General features: G+C 28.5%; 1 protein-coding gene across 2 annotated transcripts; it reads left to right on the top strand.

Annotated features, from left to right (window-relative positions):
- The first annotated feature begins 239 nt into the window (after positions 1–239).
- On the top strand, positions 240–14,872 carry qm (quemao). 2 transcript variants are annotated; one of them, XM_014421448.2, is made up of 8 exons: positions 240–686; positions 758–912; positions 1,009–1,153; positions 2,740–2,860; positions 4,459–4,598; positions 4,739–4,841; positions 7,316–7,501; positions 14,457–14,872. In XM_014421448.2, exons 1-8 carry the CDS (start codon positions 627–629, stop codon positions 14,471–14,473), a joined length of 927 nt encoding a protein of 308 aa, XP_014276934.1. In that variant the 5' UTR covers positions 240–626; the 3' UTR covers positions 14,474–14,872. The 2 variants fall into 2 exon arrangements, with proteins under 2 accessions (XP_014276934.1, XP_014276931.1); XM_014421445.2 differs by having other exon boundaries at positions 241–686; positions 7,316–7,555.
- Positions 14,873–16,294: the final 1,422 nt, after the last annotated feature.

Below are 16,294 nucleotides of genomic sequence, written 5' to 3' on the forward strand. Positions count from 1 at the left end.
TTGGATTAATTTAATATTTTTTAAATGTGAGATTATTTTAATACATGAAATTCTATTAACCAAATACATTTATTTTCAAAAATAATAAAATAAATATAATGGTTACAAAATTATTTGTTTCCATAATTAGAAACATCTATGTAGTTACATTAAATAGACAGAACCATAATGGTCTTATTTAATTTCATAAATTATAATAATTTTTAACGTATTTGCATTTAGTGATGAGAAATAAATGGCGGCAATCACCTTCGAATTAATTATCTGATAACAACCGGGTTTTCTTCTACAGTATTGTATTCAAATTTTCCTTTGAATTTGTTTGTAATCCAATTCTGTATATTTGCAATTACTACTATTTTTAAAGCGAGGAATGCAATAATTTCTTAATCCATTGCATACTTTCATAATATTTACCAATATCACGTTTAATCACGTCACGCCTCCACTTAGATTATAATTCGACAAGGTTCGTAAATAGAGAATTAAACACCTGATTATATTCTTTAAAATTCGTTTCTGTCTGGTAAGAAGGCTGGAGATACCTGCGCAAACGTGAAACGTCCAAATGCAAACAATTGTGATCAATAACTTATCATAAACTTGGTACCTTATTAAAACGTGAAATGGGAGATCATAAAAATCTAATTCAGAAAAGTAAACTTCAAGATGATAACAGTGAAGAAGTATGTATTTCCTCTTCATATTTTGTGATTGACTCTTATTCAAAATGTCTTGGAATACCTGTTTGTTTTAGAAATTACTTCAACCATACACCTACTTGCTCCAAGTACCTGGGAAACAAATTAGGGCAAAATTAACTCATGCATTTAATTACTGGTTGGATATTCCAAATGATAAGCTACATAGTGTGGGTGAAATCATCCAAATGTTGCATAATTCAAGTCTACTGTAAGTTTATATGTTTTACTTCTAAAATTTCACTTTGTACCTTAGTTTAACATGTGTTACTTTGCTTGACAATAAAGATTATGTTTTTATCATTAGTATTGATGATATCCAAGATAATTCGATATTGAGGAGAGGAATCCCTGTTGCTCATTCTATCTTTGGAGTTGCAAGTACTATAAATGCAGCAAATTATGTGTTTTTTCTTGCTTTGGAGAAAGTTTTAGCCCTGGGTCACTCTGAGGTAATACATTTTTTTAAATAGTTAACATGGATAATATTTATTTTCGAACCTTTTTTGTGATGCTTGTCTCGAAAAACTACTCCAACATGGCAGGAGGGTATGTACTTACACACAGTGAGAAAACAGTCGTTTATAGCCTGACACCATAAAGTGATTTATAAATATATGTTAATTTAGGCCCTGATCTGAATTAGAAAGGTTCTATTGGGGGTTCGAATGTCTTGAGTTAATAGACAGTTATGATCCAATGAATAAAGTAATGATAGCAGTCTAGATTATTGTCTGCATTTGAACAGTGTGTATGGTGACTTCAATACTGTTACACTTATTACTATGTAAGCAAAGAAAATGAAAATTATCTATACCTATATGAAGATTCATTTTATCATCTCTTTATATTATCTGTATCTTTTTTTTTGTAGTGAGTTTGTTTAGGTCAACAGCTTAGTTTAGTTTAGTTCTAAAAAACAAAAAATTATTTATACATTTTTGACATGGGTGAGGGTTTTTACATATATATTTTTTAATAACTTTATACTTATTGAAGTTAATGTATTGAGGAAAATCAATGCAATTACACAAAATAGAGGATTTTTTAGATAAGAATCATCTTAAGATACCATGTGTTTATAATTCGTTAATTTCATTATTCAATTATTTTTAGTTTTTTATTTGTTAATTTTTCTGTAAATCTGTTAAACATTTAAAATCCTGGTGTTTGCTTACTTTACGTAAGTGGTTGAATTAAAAGTTGTTTCATTTGACTTGGAATTCGGGAATCCCCTAACGTCATTCAACCAACCAAAATGTTGCATATAAATTAAAACATTTGTATAAATCTGAAGGCTGTGAGGATAACCCTTATCATTAAGACAGAAATTTGGCTATTAATGAGATTTTTCTACGAAATTGTCTTAATTCTTTAAGTTTAGCTACATTTTATTTTTCAACTCTGAGTTTATATTATCATCTTAAATAGAAATGGATAAACTTATTATCTCTAAAGGTCATTCTGTTTTTTTCCTATTATTACTTATCAGTATTAAAATCCATATTTTAGTTAATTATCTTTTTTTACTAATTTTATTTGAAATAAAGTGATATTTATTTTTTGCTAACATTACCTTTCTGTTTGTTGGTTGTTAAAAGAATAAAAATTCCTCAAAGTATATTTTTCAAAAACATATCCCTATAGATTTCAAGAATAACATGGTCCAGGTAATGATCAGAAAGATACTGAAAATAGTTAAAAACTATTTATAAAAAACATTTACATGCAGGTTACAGGTCTAAACATAGGGCTATAATAAATAATTTTTTATTATTTTAAGTAGGTTTGCATCCAGACAACCTTATCCTTCAATGCAATTATTTAGTCAACTAATAAACTTAAAATGTGGCAATAATTTATTTTATTTGTATTTTCCTTTACCATGACTTAACTTACTTTTAAAAATATAGATGGTGAAAAGGAATATTTTGACCTTGGTCTTTTCCATAATGATATTAAGATTCTTAATACTTTGAGTTTATTTTTAACTATTATAAGTATAAGTAAATATTCTCATTTATGATTTAACTTTTAGGCAACTGCAGTTTTCACAGAGCAAATTCTGGAGCTCCATAGAGGTCAAGGAATGGAAATTTACTGGAGGGATAATTTTATTTGCCCAACTGAAGAAGAGTATAAAATAATGACAATGAAGAGTAAGTTATCCATGTAGTTGCAGTTGAAAGATGGTATTCTTGACTTTTATTTATCCTCTACATTTGTTGATTTATTTATGATTGAACTTAAATGTGTAATAAGGAACCAATCAGTATTTTTGTAAAACTGTATTTGTGAACTCCACTAATGATTTTCCAAGAATTATCAAACCCCATTAAAACCCCAAGCCACAGCTTTTATCACCCATATTATTTTTTTTTATAGATTGAGCATTGGGTTTTTGATTGAAAAATTCTTGATAAAATTATCTGTATAGTGTGTAAAATGCAATTTCACTAAAATATCTGTCAGTTGTTTATTTCTAAAAACTACCAAAATTCTATTATTTGAATTGACTTAGAGTAGTTTTTGACTAAATGAACTACTCATATTGGGTTCAGTTGACTAAGGTTATATCAAATTTTGAACAATTGACAGCAGATATTATTGTCACCTCATTTAAGCAGCAAATTTAAATATAGCTAGAATTTAGAATTTTTTGTTTTGCTTCTCGGAGCCCTAGACTTTGTAAATCTTCAGTTTGCAAAATTGCTTCTAGTAAATTAATAAAACTATAGAATTTGAAAAACATTTTTTTTTTCTCATTCTTTATTTAAACATGGTGGTGACAATATATATGATCCATTTATTATTTATCAATTTGTTGTCATGTTAAAGCTATTTCCTCTGCATCATGTTTTTTCATTGCAAATGTTAGTTTGTGCTTTCAAGAAGTTTTTAATTAAGTTTTCTGTTCTTGAAGAAAATGCATAATTGATGTAGTACATATATTTTTGAAGTTTAGATGTGGCAGTTTTCAGTTAGTCGATTTTAGCAAAACATTTGCTGTAAAATCATAGGCATTTTTATTTTCTGTTGGTGCATTAGACCTTAGAAATTCTTGGTTGCATGCTGTGGTTCTGAAGGAGTTATACTCTGAGTAAGTAGGTTGATTCTGTACGAATTCAGCAGTGTAGATCTACCCTTGTTCTCTAAGACTTCCATTGATTGTTTTAGAAATTATTTAAATAGTTTCTTTATGTCCTTTTTTCAAATATGGATCTGCTTTCTCCAGTTGCAAGTTCTGTGAAATTTCTTGCGAATGATCTCAACAATGTAGAGATCTGATCAGTCAGGCCAGGGTAAAACAAATATTTTCGGCATCAAAATTTTATTACTATACCTGCTGTTTTGACAGGTGTCGATGAATCTGTCAGCTATTTTCCTCTTTAAATAATCAATACCTGAAAAATCTATATATTTGTTTGCCTAAAAGAATGTTAATGTAGTCTTTTGATAGTACCCTATACTAACCAATGCCATGAAATCCCTTCTCCTATTTAACATTTGCTTCAAAATATTTTTCTCAGCATATATCACAACTCAATTGCAAGAAGTATTTTAAATATGTATCTGTATGTTTACAATAATTTTGATTAATGTATTTAGTTTTATAAAAACAATAGCTATTGTTACGGAGGATTGGCCTCTAATTTTATTTAGGAATATTTATTAAAATCATTTATCTAGGCTACTTTTATTTAATTTTAATGGATTAGTATCTATATAAGCTAATAATGATGATTTTTTTCCTCAGAAACTGGAGGTTTGTTCATGCTTGCCGTCAGATTAATGCAACTATTTAGTAGCAACAAATCAGACTTTTCTTTTCTTGGTGGTATTCTTGGTCTTTATTTCCAAATTAGAGATGATTATTGTAACCTCTGTGATAGGGAGGTGAGTTAATTTGTTTATTTTTGTTTGGAAGTATATAATTTAAAATTTCTTTAAGATCATTGTTAGTTTAACAAAAAGTATGACAAATTATCAAAAGTTGTGTTAATATCTGGTTATAATCATGTTTTGTTTTTTTTCAGTATGCTGACAACAAAAGTTTCTGCGAAGATTTAACTGAGGGGAAATTTGGCTTTCCCATAATGCACGCTATTATTTCCCGACCAGAAGACAAGAAAGTATTTAGTATCCTTTTCTGTTTATCATGGTTTAATTAATACTACTTTTTTAATAATTTTGTTTTTTCATTGATATACATTTTTTGAAAGTTAATTGTTAAATTTTCACATTAAAAAATTGATTAAAGCGAAACCTCTTCAACAAAGATGTCTCCTTATGGACAATTTTTAGATATTCTGGCCTATAATTATAATAATTTAGACCCCTTGACAACTGAAACCTCACTAATAGATGAAGACTGCTAAATTTTCTTTCTTTTCACTGAGAAAAAATTCACCTTACAAACAAATGTTAAAAAATTAAGAAAACTGTATTTTATGTTTTAACGTACTGATATAAATACCTATGATAATGCATTTAAATATGAACACTTTTTGAAGTTAGGCTCTTTAATTAAATAATTTAAGCCACAATTTGTCCCTCACACTTAAGAATTTATTTTTCTCCATTGTGGTATTTTCAGTCTAATTAGGTTTATATTCTGAACAGAGAACTGGAAACAAGATCTTAAGTGTAATAATTAATTTTCCACCCAGTGTTTACATTTTTTTTTCTTCTCACCTCAGCAGTTTTCATAAAAATATCTTTATTTATTTTTTTTTTTTTAAGTATGTTAATAAGTACATATTGAATTATATTTATCAAAACCTGAACTTGAACCTTAAGCTCAGTCTCTGTCTTGCTCTAGTCAGTTCCAGTTCTTCCTCTCATTATTATTTTCTTATTTTTTTTTTATTTCCTAAAAAAAAAAAAAAAAGAACTAAATAAAACTGTACCACTACAATCAATTTTTGGTTTGGTGAGTTCTGTACTTGATAAAGTTGTACTAGTTTTTTTACCAACTGTTACATAAGGAAGTGATGGGTGAAATTCCATTCCACCTTCAACCATCAGGATTGTTCCCTACCTCAATTAAGATTACCCTTTTTATTCAGTTCAAAAGGGTCTCCTTAGCTTCGGAGTTAGGACTTTGGTGCCTTACTTTTTTATTTAACATAATGCACCGTCGTCTATCACTTTTGAAATATTAGCTTAAGACGGGAACAGGAAACTTTAAGATTGTTAAATCAAGTAATATTTAAAAGGCGCTTGAAATTGAAAAACAGCGTGAAACCCTCCACTCCTACCCTCCATGGTAGCCTTACTTATCTGACTTTTTAAACAGGCAATTATAGCAAGTAGATTGGTTGATATACGACATGTCACAATCTCACAAGAGGTGATCATAACACAAAAAAATGCAATCCTTCCCCGCTGTTCCCACCCTACTAAGACCCTGGGGGAGCGACGGTCCTATATCACTTTTGAAATATTATCTTAAGATGGGAAGAGGAAACTTTAAGATATTTAAATTGAGCAATATTTAAAAAGTGCCTGAAATTGAATAATGGTCTGAAACCCTCCACTCCTTCACTCTTACTTCTCTGACTTTTCTAACAGACAATTACAGTGAGTAGGTTAGTCGATGTACAACCTGTCACAATCTCACAAGAGGAAATCATAACACAAAAAAAAAGGCAATACTTCCCCGCCGGGGTGGATCCAGTTACAATTACAGTGAGTAGGTTGGTCTTGTCATCATTTATGAACTGTTGAGAGCTTAAGATTTGTAGATTCTATGAATATCATTTAAGTTAGTGGATTGAACTGTATGCACTGTTTTGGGTCCACTATGTGGTCCATACCAAACAGAAATTTTTGTGGTCACGACCTCAAGCCTGCAAATGTATCATTTGTGCAAACGTGCATTTGTTTTTATCTTCATTCCTTTGTTTCAATATCACCGATTTCACAGATTATGATCTCATCTATATGCCTGAAAATCTTATGTTCCAATCCATTTACATGAAACATTCTTCTTATATATTAGTTAGGAATAAGAAGTAGAATAAACCTCTGAAATATTGTTAGGTATTTATCTTAATCACTCATTGAATTTTTAATATAAAAAATTATATCATGTTACACTCTCAAGGGAGACCAGCCTTGTGGATATCAGATGCATCAATGTTTTCACAAATGAGTTCAGTTGTACTGTATAACTTAAGAAATTATTACACCGTCTTACATTCATGGTTAAGTGTTGGATTATAGAGCTTAGAATAGGATCTTTTTTGTTTAGGTGAGGAAAAGAGATGACTTGATCTCAAAATTAAATTAATTAATTTTGTTGGGTTATTGAAGCACCAATCTACAATAGTCAGAAATTTTTACTTGTAGGAGTGAGTGATTGTTTCGTGATGGTGCAACAGCTGTTAGAGTCTTGGACCCTTGGTCACGACATCCAAAGATTATAGATTCATTGGTCTAAATCAACTTTGTAAAAATATCATATTTATTCAAAGAAATGGTATGAAGATATGATGCACCACATTTTAACTACACGTATCTTAAAGTATGATCACTATAAAACTTAAATTCAATGAAAATTATATTAATGTATTTTTTCTTTATACATTGCTTCCTTAATTATTAAATAGATATACTTCGACAGAGACCTAAGAATGTTGAAGTGAAGCGTTACTGCATCTCTCTTTTGGAAGAATATGGGTCTTTTGATTATACACGTAAAGTTCTTGACGACTTGGAAAAGGAAGCGAGAACTGAAGTAGCACGATTAGGTGGAAACCCACGTATGGATTCATTGCTTGATGAAATTGCAATAAGTAAGAGGGCTGTTTAAAACACGAATGAGTTTATTTTTAATGAATCTAAAGCAGGTAACTTATGATGTATGTTTTTTCTGTTAGTAACTTGTGATTGAAGTATTTACATGTTGGTTAAGAGAGTATTATTCATAATTGAGTTCCAAATGTTTTTATTAATCTTAAATGTACTAATACAGTAGACTCTTTATTATCAAGTTTTGCCAGATATGCAATGATGGTTAACAAAATATAATTTAATTAATTGATGAGATAAAATATTTTAATTATTGCATCATTTTTTTTTTAGATTATAAAAAAAAGAAGCTGAATTGATTAAAAACAATTTAAATCTATTTATTAAAAATACTTAAAATTTTTTATTCTATTTTCAAATTATAATGAAAACTTATTCGTTCATATTATGTGAAAAGTATTCATTATTCATGATATTCACAGTTATATTGCGAAAATGCCACCCTCCTAAAATTTATTTCATAGCCCCCTCTCTGGTATATTTTATTACTGAGCAAGCGAAAAACTGATGTTTTTATACAATTAAAAAATATTCATGAATTATTTGTTATTGATTATTTGCATTATATTTAGGGTCTGCTGTTACAGTATTATGATAAAGGAATTTTTTTTTTTTACAAACTAGTTGGAATGAATTAAGGAAATTATTAAATTCATAATGTATCATCCAACTGAGAAAATAACTCAAAGTTGAAATTTTTTTGTTTCATAACGTATTTTAAGAGTAATATGTGAATGGGATATTTAAAAAATTAAATTATTTGAATTGTTTATTCATATTGGAAGAAGATAGTTGACCGTATGAAGTAGATTGGAGGAAGATAGTCTGGGTGACGGACCGTCACCCGGACTCTTCCTTCAATCTACCGTTTATTCATTGAGGTTTTAATGCCTGAATAAAACAAACTGACCAATTTAATCTAAATTCATTCAATTAAATGTCAGTTGACTTCTACATCCATCAACGGTATATTTTATTTTAATCCAACATATTCATTAAATTGCTCAGTTTTAAAAGTTGTTAATTATTTAAGTATCTTTTTTAACTAGTCAATTTTTTATCAGCTTAATTATTGTTAGTGGTGTACCTAAATAGAAAAAAAAAGTTGAGAACTAAGTTGTTTTTAGTAATATAAACTTATTCTTACTGATGTTCAAAACATAGATGATGGTATTTTTGAAATTAGGTTTTAATTTTTAACTTCTAGCATCAATATATAATTTCTTTCATTGTATTCACTCGAATACCTGGGATGTGCCTATAATGTTATATGATATTGAAAACAACCAACATTGTTGTTTGGTGTTTGTTTTCCTAATGCTTCCACTATTAACTGCCCAGGGTTGTTCTTTATAATTATCTTTGACAATCTTCTTTAAAGAGTGTTTAGATTCTTGCAAGATACATTATTAGACATTAGGTGGTAATATATTATAACAACTATTATATTGTCGATCACTAATGATTAGCTCAAATATATTTATCAAAATGTTGCCAAATTATTTTATTTCGAATGGAAATCTTTAATGATTCTTAGGTATGCTATTTTTTCATTAATCGTTTTTTCCTTTTTTTCTTTGCCTAATTCTTTGCAAGTACTTAACTATCCATATTAAAATTCAAAGGCTTGTTACGAAATAATTTTAAGTATTGATACAGTTTTAATTTTAGTAATAATGAAACAGAATATATTTTTATTTATTGTTACTGAAATTCAAATGTAATTATAAACACCAATGAGTCATAAATATATATTGTGTCATTTATTTGGTTTATATTTTTACTTTGATGGGTGTAAAATCTTATTATCTGTCAAGAGCAAGAAATAAATGGTTACAATATCAATTTTAGAACCTTCATAAAAAAGGCATTAAAAAGATTTAAATTATGACTGATACTTTAATACAAACGGAAACATTTTAATCTGTAATGTTAAAAGTATAGTTTTATAAAAATAATTTGAATTTGTTTATAATTACAAATCTACTTTATAATATAAATAAATTTACAGACCAATAAAACTAGAATTGCTACTGCTTTAATTTTTCTTTTGTAATTTGTTGATTCAGTTTTATTTAACTTAGAATATTTATAATTATTATACTGATCAATCACTTCTTTTGCTAAAAAATTTTTTCAAAGAAATATTGATCTTCACAAAAATTATGAAAGTAGAAAATAATAATGCCTTAATTGAATATTAGGTCAATTATTTCATATTAAAATAAATGCCTTATTGAATTAATACATAATGTATTTGATATTTGACCCAGCAATATATTGTTGGCATCATTGAAGGTGAATTAATGAAATGTTAATTCAGTTATATTGTCTTATTTATTTATGGTCAATCCACATTATAGATTATCATCAGGATACAAATATAAATATGATATGAGTGATAACAGAGTTAATCATTAGAGAAGAGCAATCCCTTTCTTAACTAATACAAAGAGCTAAGTGAGTGATTAGGGATTTGTGGAAAAGGATGGTAGCCCAGTGTACTGAATGATTTTTGACTGAACTTTAATTTTATTTTTTTCATGAGTAGTGAGTGAAGTAGTTTTTTTTAAGGACTTAAACTCTTTATCAGGCGATTGACATATTTATTTATATCCAACGCTCCTTTGCCTGTGTTTCCAGTAATGCATGGCTGCTTAATAAATGTCTATTGCAAGTTTGAGAGTATTTCTTCCCTTATTATCATACATCTTCAGTCAACTATTGCATCTTTTAGTAGCCTTACCGGTGTTGCTTCCCTTCTTCACATTTCAAGATTGGAATGGGACAGAATCCACTGCTGTCTTCTTATCCAACTGAGGAAACTCCTCTCTGTGGTTGTTATCTTGGTGGGCCTTAACCCCTTAAATTCAATGCAGTCTTGACCTCATTTTCAAGAGTTTCTGAAACACCCCAGATGGGACATTGGGAATACATATCCTGTCCAAGACTGTTTAGTTTGCCTCAAAAACTCCCCATTCCTCATGAGGAGTTGTCAAACTCAATAGTCCTGGAAGACTAATTTCACATTTAGCTGTAGAAAAATGTTTTTAGGATCTTGAGGGGTTGTCACCTACCATGGTCTCCATTCTTCATCAGTATCTTCTCAGATTACTTTCTTCCACTTGTTGGGGTTTCCTAAAATCCATAGCAATAGATTCTGTCGAGCATTCCCTCTTGTAAACTCTGAGTCACTTCTACTCCCCTCAGGAGGAGGCCATAAAGTTCCTGCATGCTTCATGCGAAGATGACCTAGTGACATGAAGCAGAGTTGTTCGCCTATTTCTTTGCCACTTTTTTTTAAAATCTAAAAGAGACAAATTAAATATTGAAAAAAAACTCTTCGTTTCACTCCACTATTCATCTTTGTACGGATAAACCATGAAATTTCATTGTTAATAAATGTTGTAATTTACTAAATAAGTAGTAATTATTCGTCATTATAATCTTATTTATAAATACTGATATATTTGTATCTTCAACTTAGATGGCATTAATGATAATCTATAATTTTGGTCATGACTTTAGCAGAAAATAATTTAAAAATGACTCTGTTCTGTGAGAATAATTCTTTCAGCCATTCTATTTGTGGTTACACTGCCATATTAACATAAAGACGCTCAATTTTTACTTTGTATGATACAGATCTTAGATATTTTCAATCGTGTTATCTGTATCTATTCTTACTTATTCCTATTATATTGTTTTTTGTATCGATGAATTTTCTGCTTAAATATTAATTAAAACGAGGACACTATACATTGTGGCCTATACTTACTTTTCCATTATTTTTGTATGATATACTAATTAAAAGAGAAAAAAATGAAATAAAACACCAAGAACTGCTTTCTGCTGTAAACAATATACTTGCTGATGCTTTTTAAAGCTTTGATTTTTATGCTTAAAATTTTTATATAGTTACCTGTAATCATCATTCCTGTGCCAAAGCTTTTTACATTGACAATAATTAGGTTGTAGAGTAATTGTATCTTCTATATTTGAATTGTAAAGGTGATAGTTTATATTTTTAGGACACTATTGTACAAGTGGCTATGATAAAATGTAGTTTACTATTAAAACAATTAATGATTATATAATAATACTTTCATTATAAAAATAAACTTGACCAAGTTTTTCGATGACTTTGTTCTTGTATACAGTTTGAATGCTGGCAGCACCTTACATTTTAAAACTAGTGAATATGAGTTATAAAAATTATTTAAGAATAGTTTCTTGAATAGTTACTTTTAATTAAAACAAAAAATAGACTATTAACTATTTATCTAAGTATAAATTGTTTTCCGAATATAGTAGAACCCCGTTTAACCATTGGTAATAGAAAATATTCAAAGTGGTGTAAAAACTCAAAATTCCGTGAAACAAAACCAAATAACTAACCTAAAGTCATTTGATTGCTTAAATTAAATCATGTACCAAAAGAAATTGTTTAAACAATTATTTTAAAGTATTTAAATAAATTTTACTTCATTATAAAATAATATAATATCATTTATATAATAAGTTTTATATTCCATTTTAATTGTTACCCTGTAGCTACATGAGCTAAATTAATATTGGAGATTCTTTTTTAATATACTCTGGATTAATCAACAGTTTCTTGGTCCTGATTCGGATGGATAAGTGAGAATCTACTGTACTCTTGATATTATTCATTATTTAGGGAAATAATCGTAAGCTTTATTTGCTTCTTGTTTTTGAATAATTTTGATTTTTCATCTTCAATAGTTTTAATGGTGATGTTGATTGTCCAGCTGTCATTCTGTAATTCTCAGATTCACTAGTCAGTTTCTTTATATCTCATGTTAGTGTGAACTTGAGAACCACATTTATGGTTTACTAAAACTAAAATATTATGAGCCATTGGTACTTAATACTTGTATGTTGTTCTTACTTTTATATTTTCTTTAAAAAAAATGCCTATAATACATGTTCTATTATATTTTTTCATTATAAAGTTTAATGGCGTATATTTACACCTACGATTATAATAACTAAGAAAGGAATTCTGGTATGTTATCTTAAAAACTTTACTAATTCCAAGTGATCATGAAATACCAAATGTATTTATATATTAATGAACAATATTTTTATTTTATGATTTTTGTATGTATTTACTCAATTTCAATTAAATAGTCAAATCTCTACACTGAACTCTAGAGTTCCTTAAAAGAAATCTGTAGATGGAAAATTGCAATTTATTATTGATGTTTGTTCGTGAAGTAAAAAGGTTCAAATTTTTGAAGGAAGGAATTTTTGCAGAGTTAAAGAAGAAAAATTAAACAAAATATTTATAAATATGAAGTTATACTTTTAAACTTGTAAAATCAAATAAATATAAAAAGAATATCAGAGTTAAGTGAAATCAGATTTATATTTAAAAGTAAAAATTTGACTAGATACTTGTTTAACATTTAGATTTTCTTCTTTAAATAAAATTTAGTTCAGTGTCTAAGGGTTCGACTATTGTTTTCAAATTATTGTTTTGTTTTTTTCCATTATCTCAGATCTCACATAGATTTTTTTTTCTTGTATTCATTAATATTTAGATAGATTTATATAATCTTACTTTTGAACTAGTACAATTAATAAATACATACATTGAGTTAGGCTTTGATACAAATAAAATACTTAATATTTACAATCTGCATTTAGAACTGATATAAATTTTTACTCCATTGAACTGCTATAACAAATGTAGCTATTGATTAAATTTAAAAAAATTAGGGGTTTTATTTAAATACAAAAAAATAAAAATTTCCATTAACAACAGTAGGTGGTATGTCAAATTTAATCGTAAAATATTTATTGTGAATTTACTTGGAGAATAAGGAATTTGTTAAATTTATAGAAGTATTATATTATTATTTCAATGTTTTGTTACTAATTTATATTAGGAATTTAATTTAAGTTTATTTATCTAAGATTTTTTTTTATTGTCATTATGTGATTTAAAAAATGTATGTTTGTTATTGTTTTTATTTATAAAAAAAAGTATAATTGTTAACATTATTGAATTTTTTTTTTTTTATTGGTTTTTTATTATTTTGTGAAAAAATCAACATATCGTGATACAGTATTTGAAGAATAGTAAGAAATATTACTGCCGAAAACATATCACTATAAATGTTATTGCTTATGTCAGTTCAGTTTCTCGCTAAAGATTTTATCAGATTGAATCGACTAAGAGCATATTGATTGTTATGGATACAATTCGAGAAAATTAATGTTATCATAAATGTTGAAAATTCTTGAACTTATTTTAAAAAGAAATTATAGGTAATTACAATAATGTGAAATAGTAATTATATATGAATCCTAATTAAACCATAAATACTTAAATGTAGTACTTAAAATATTAATATGTCAGTAATTATATGAGTTATTAAGTTTAATGAGCTGATTTTTTTGTTATTTATGAAATAAAGAATTTACTATCACTACATTTTCTCTCCTTTATGTTTCATATAATATTGTGTAATATTCCCATAATTTTAAACACATGAATAGCTTAACTGTTTTCTTAGAAAATAATCTCCAGAATGAGTGCTGGTTCTTATGTTATGAAATAATATTCTTATATATTATTTTATATTGTATAAAATAATAAATATTATAATATATTGTACTTAGCATGTGATATGGTCAGAATAAAATTGGCGTAAGTCCTCTACTTACAAAAAAGAGTTATGGAGTGATTGAATCATTTCAAAAGCTCATTTAATGCAACTTTAAATCCAAAGATTTGCTCAGAATAAAAAAATGTTAATTAAAAGATGATCTTTTAGTAAGTTGTGATATGAATTTGGTCAGTAAAGCATCGTACTCGCATCTCCTGGCCTAGGTTTGAGTCTGCCTGTTACAAAAATTATTAACTCATTAGCCATGAGATATTGATAATACTTTTTTTTTTTTGTGCAGAGGTCTGTGTGCTATGATGGCACATCACCCTGGAGAAGCCCTTCGTCATTTTGGGGGAACCCTGTAACACAACTATACATGTCAGAAGGCTACAGAATAATGACACTTTGTGACACAGAAGAATAATGACACTTTGTGGGACTGTGAATGGGTGAGTGAGTTGAATCACTCACATATTTTTTGGCAGAAGTGATGTTGGTTTGAATCCATTGTGGGCGGGATGACTTCTATTTTGTGGTGGATCCTCGGATCAGAACTTGAATTTCCCACTACGGACTAACCATCTCCCTGCCTTGAATAGAAGAACATAAGGACATTAAACCCCGAATAAAAAATAAAATGACACTTTGTATTTACAATTGTTAAGCATGAAAAGTTGGGTCTACCATGTTCACAAGTCAGTTTAGCTTCCCCATTATTTGAAATAAAAAAAAAGTTATATTTTTATGTGCAGTTATTTTCATTTTTGGGAATTGCATTTTATGGAATTAACCTTTTTTTTCTGCATATTCTGAATTACAAGGTTAACGATTTGTTGTTAGAAAATTAAATTTAAGGGAGGGCTGTTGTTTAAATTTTGGTGTATTAAAAAGATATGGTACTAAGGTAATATGGTATTAAGGTAGTTGATGAAATTTAATAAGCAATACTTACCATAAAAAAATTCACTTATAACGAATAGTAAGACAGGTCACCACTATCTGTCAGGCTACCCCATTCCCGAAATCCCAGAATTTGGTCGTCTTATCTTACCTTTAAAATATTTACTAATAGCGATTAAAGGAGTCTGAAAAAATTACTTATATCCGGGAACATTTAAAAAGTTGCTTAAATTTGAAATAGGCGCCTTGATAATATCAACCTTGAGACAAATCCGACGGGGGAGGAGGGGGGGGAGATTCGAAATATAGGAGTAACGAGGAAAATCCCTTTGAGCGTGCGTTACTAAAATTAGATTATGGATGTGATTTGATTGTTATCGTAACTTGCTTAGTAATAATTCGCGCAATCTATGAAAATTTCATCAAAATCAGATGAACGGTTCGATCGATTATGCCTGAATACAAATTTGACTTTTGACGTACACTGAACCAAATTTCTCGAAGCCTAAAAAGTAAAACCTGAGTGAAATTTTTGTATGCTGAGAACAATCTTTTATATATCCTGCGTGATTACGCAAAGCTTTCCTACCTACGGTAGTCATGAAGCTTAATCATTTCAAACAATATTACGTACTTTTTCTGGCAATCTAGTCTCTGCAGAACTTTCTTTGAAACTTGGACCCCTTTTCACCTAATCGATTCGTTTCAGTTAAAATATGTTGAAGAATTAATTCCCTTTGTAAAAAACAAACTCGTAAAGGTTCTGTCTAGTAAAATTTATTTTATTTTCATTTACTCCACCAAAATAAATTTATGCTATTTAGGTTTGCTTTTTTTATCCTCTGACTAAAAATCTCTCTCATTTTGATTACTATTAAAAGAAATCACAATAAAATGTCTTCATTTTCTATACCAAATTACCTTTTCACTGCTGTCGGGAACGTTGCCATTCATTTAAAAAAAAAATGTAATATGCCCTTTGGTCATTAATACCTAAGAGAAATACGCACTCTGGTGATAATTACTAGGTAAAATGAGCTTATGATGCAAATGGTTTAACTGATTTATTAGGTGGTATTGGGTAACCTGACACGCGGACAGAACTGTGTGTCTTATGGGGCGGCGCAAGTCTTAGCCGGAAGGGTACCTCTGGACCTCCAGCAAGAAGACAGTGTTGTTTTCGTAATGAAGAGAGATCAGCAGATCTCTGTTTAAGGATTCCCGGAATTTGAAACA

The sequence above is a fragment of the Halyomorpha halys genome, unplaced genomic scaffold (genome assembly GCF_000696795.3).
Source record: "Halyomorpha halys isolate HHAL.00 unplaced genomic scaffold, Hhal_1.1 Scaffold321.1, whole genome shotgun sequence".
Lineage (NCBI taxonomy): Eukaryota > Metazoa > Arthropoda > Insecta > Hemiptera > Pentatomidae > Halyomorpha > Halyomorpha halys.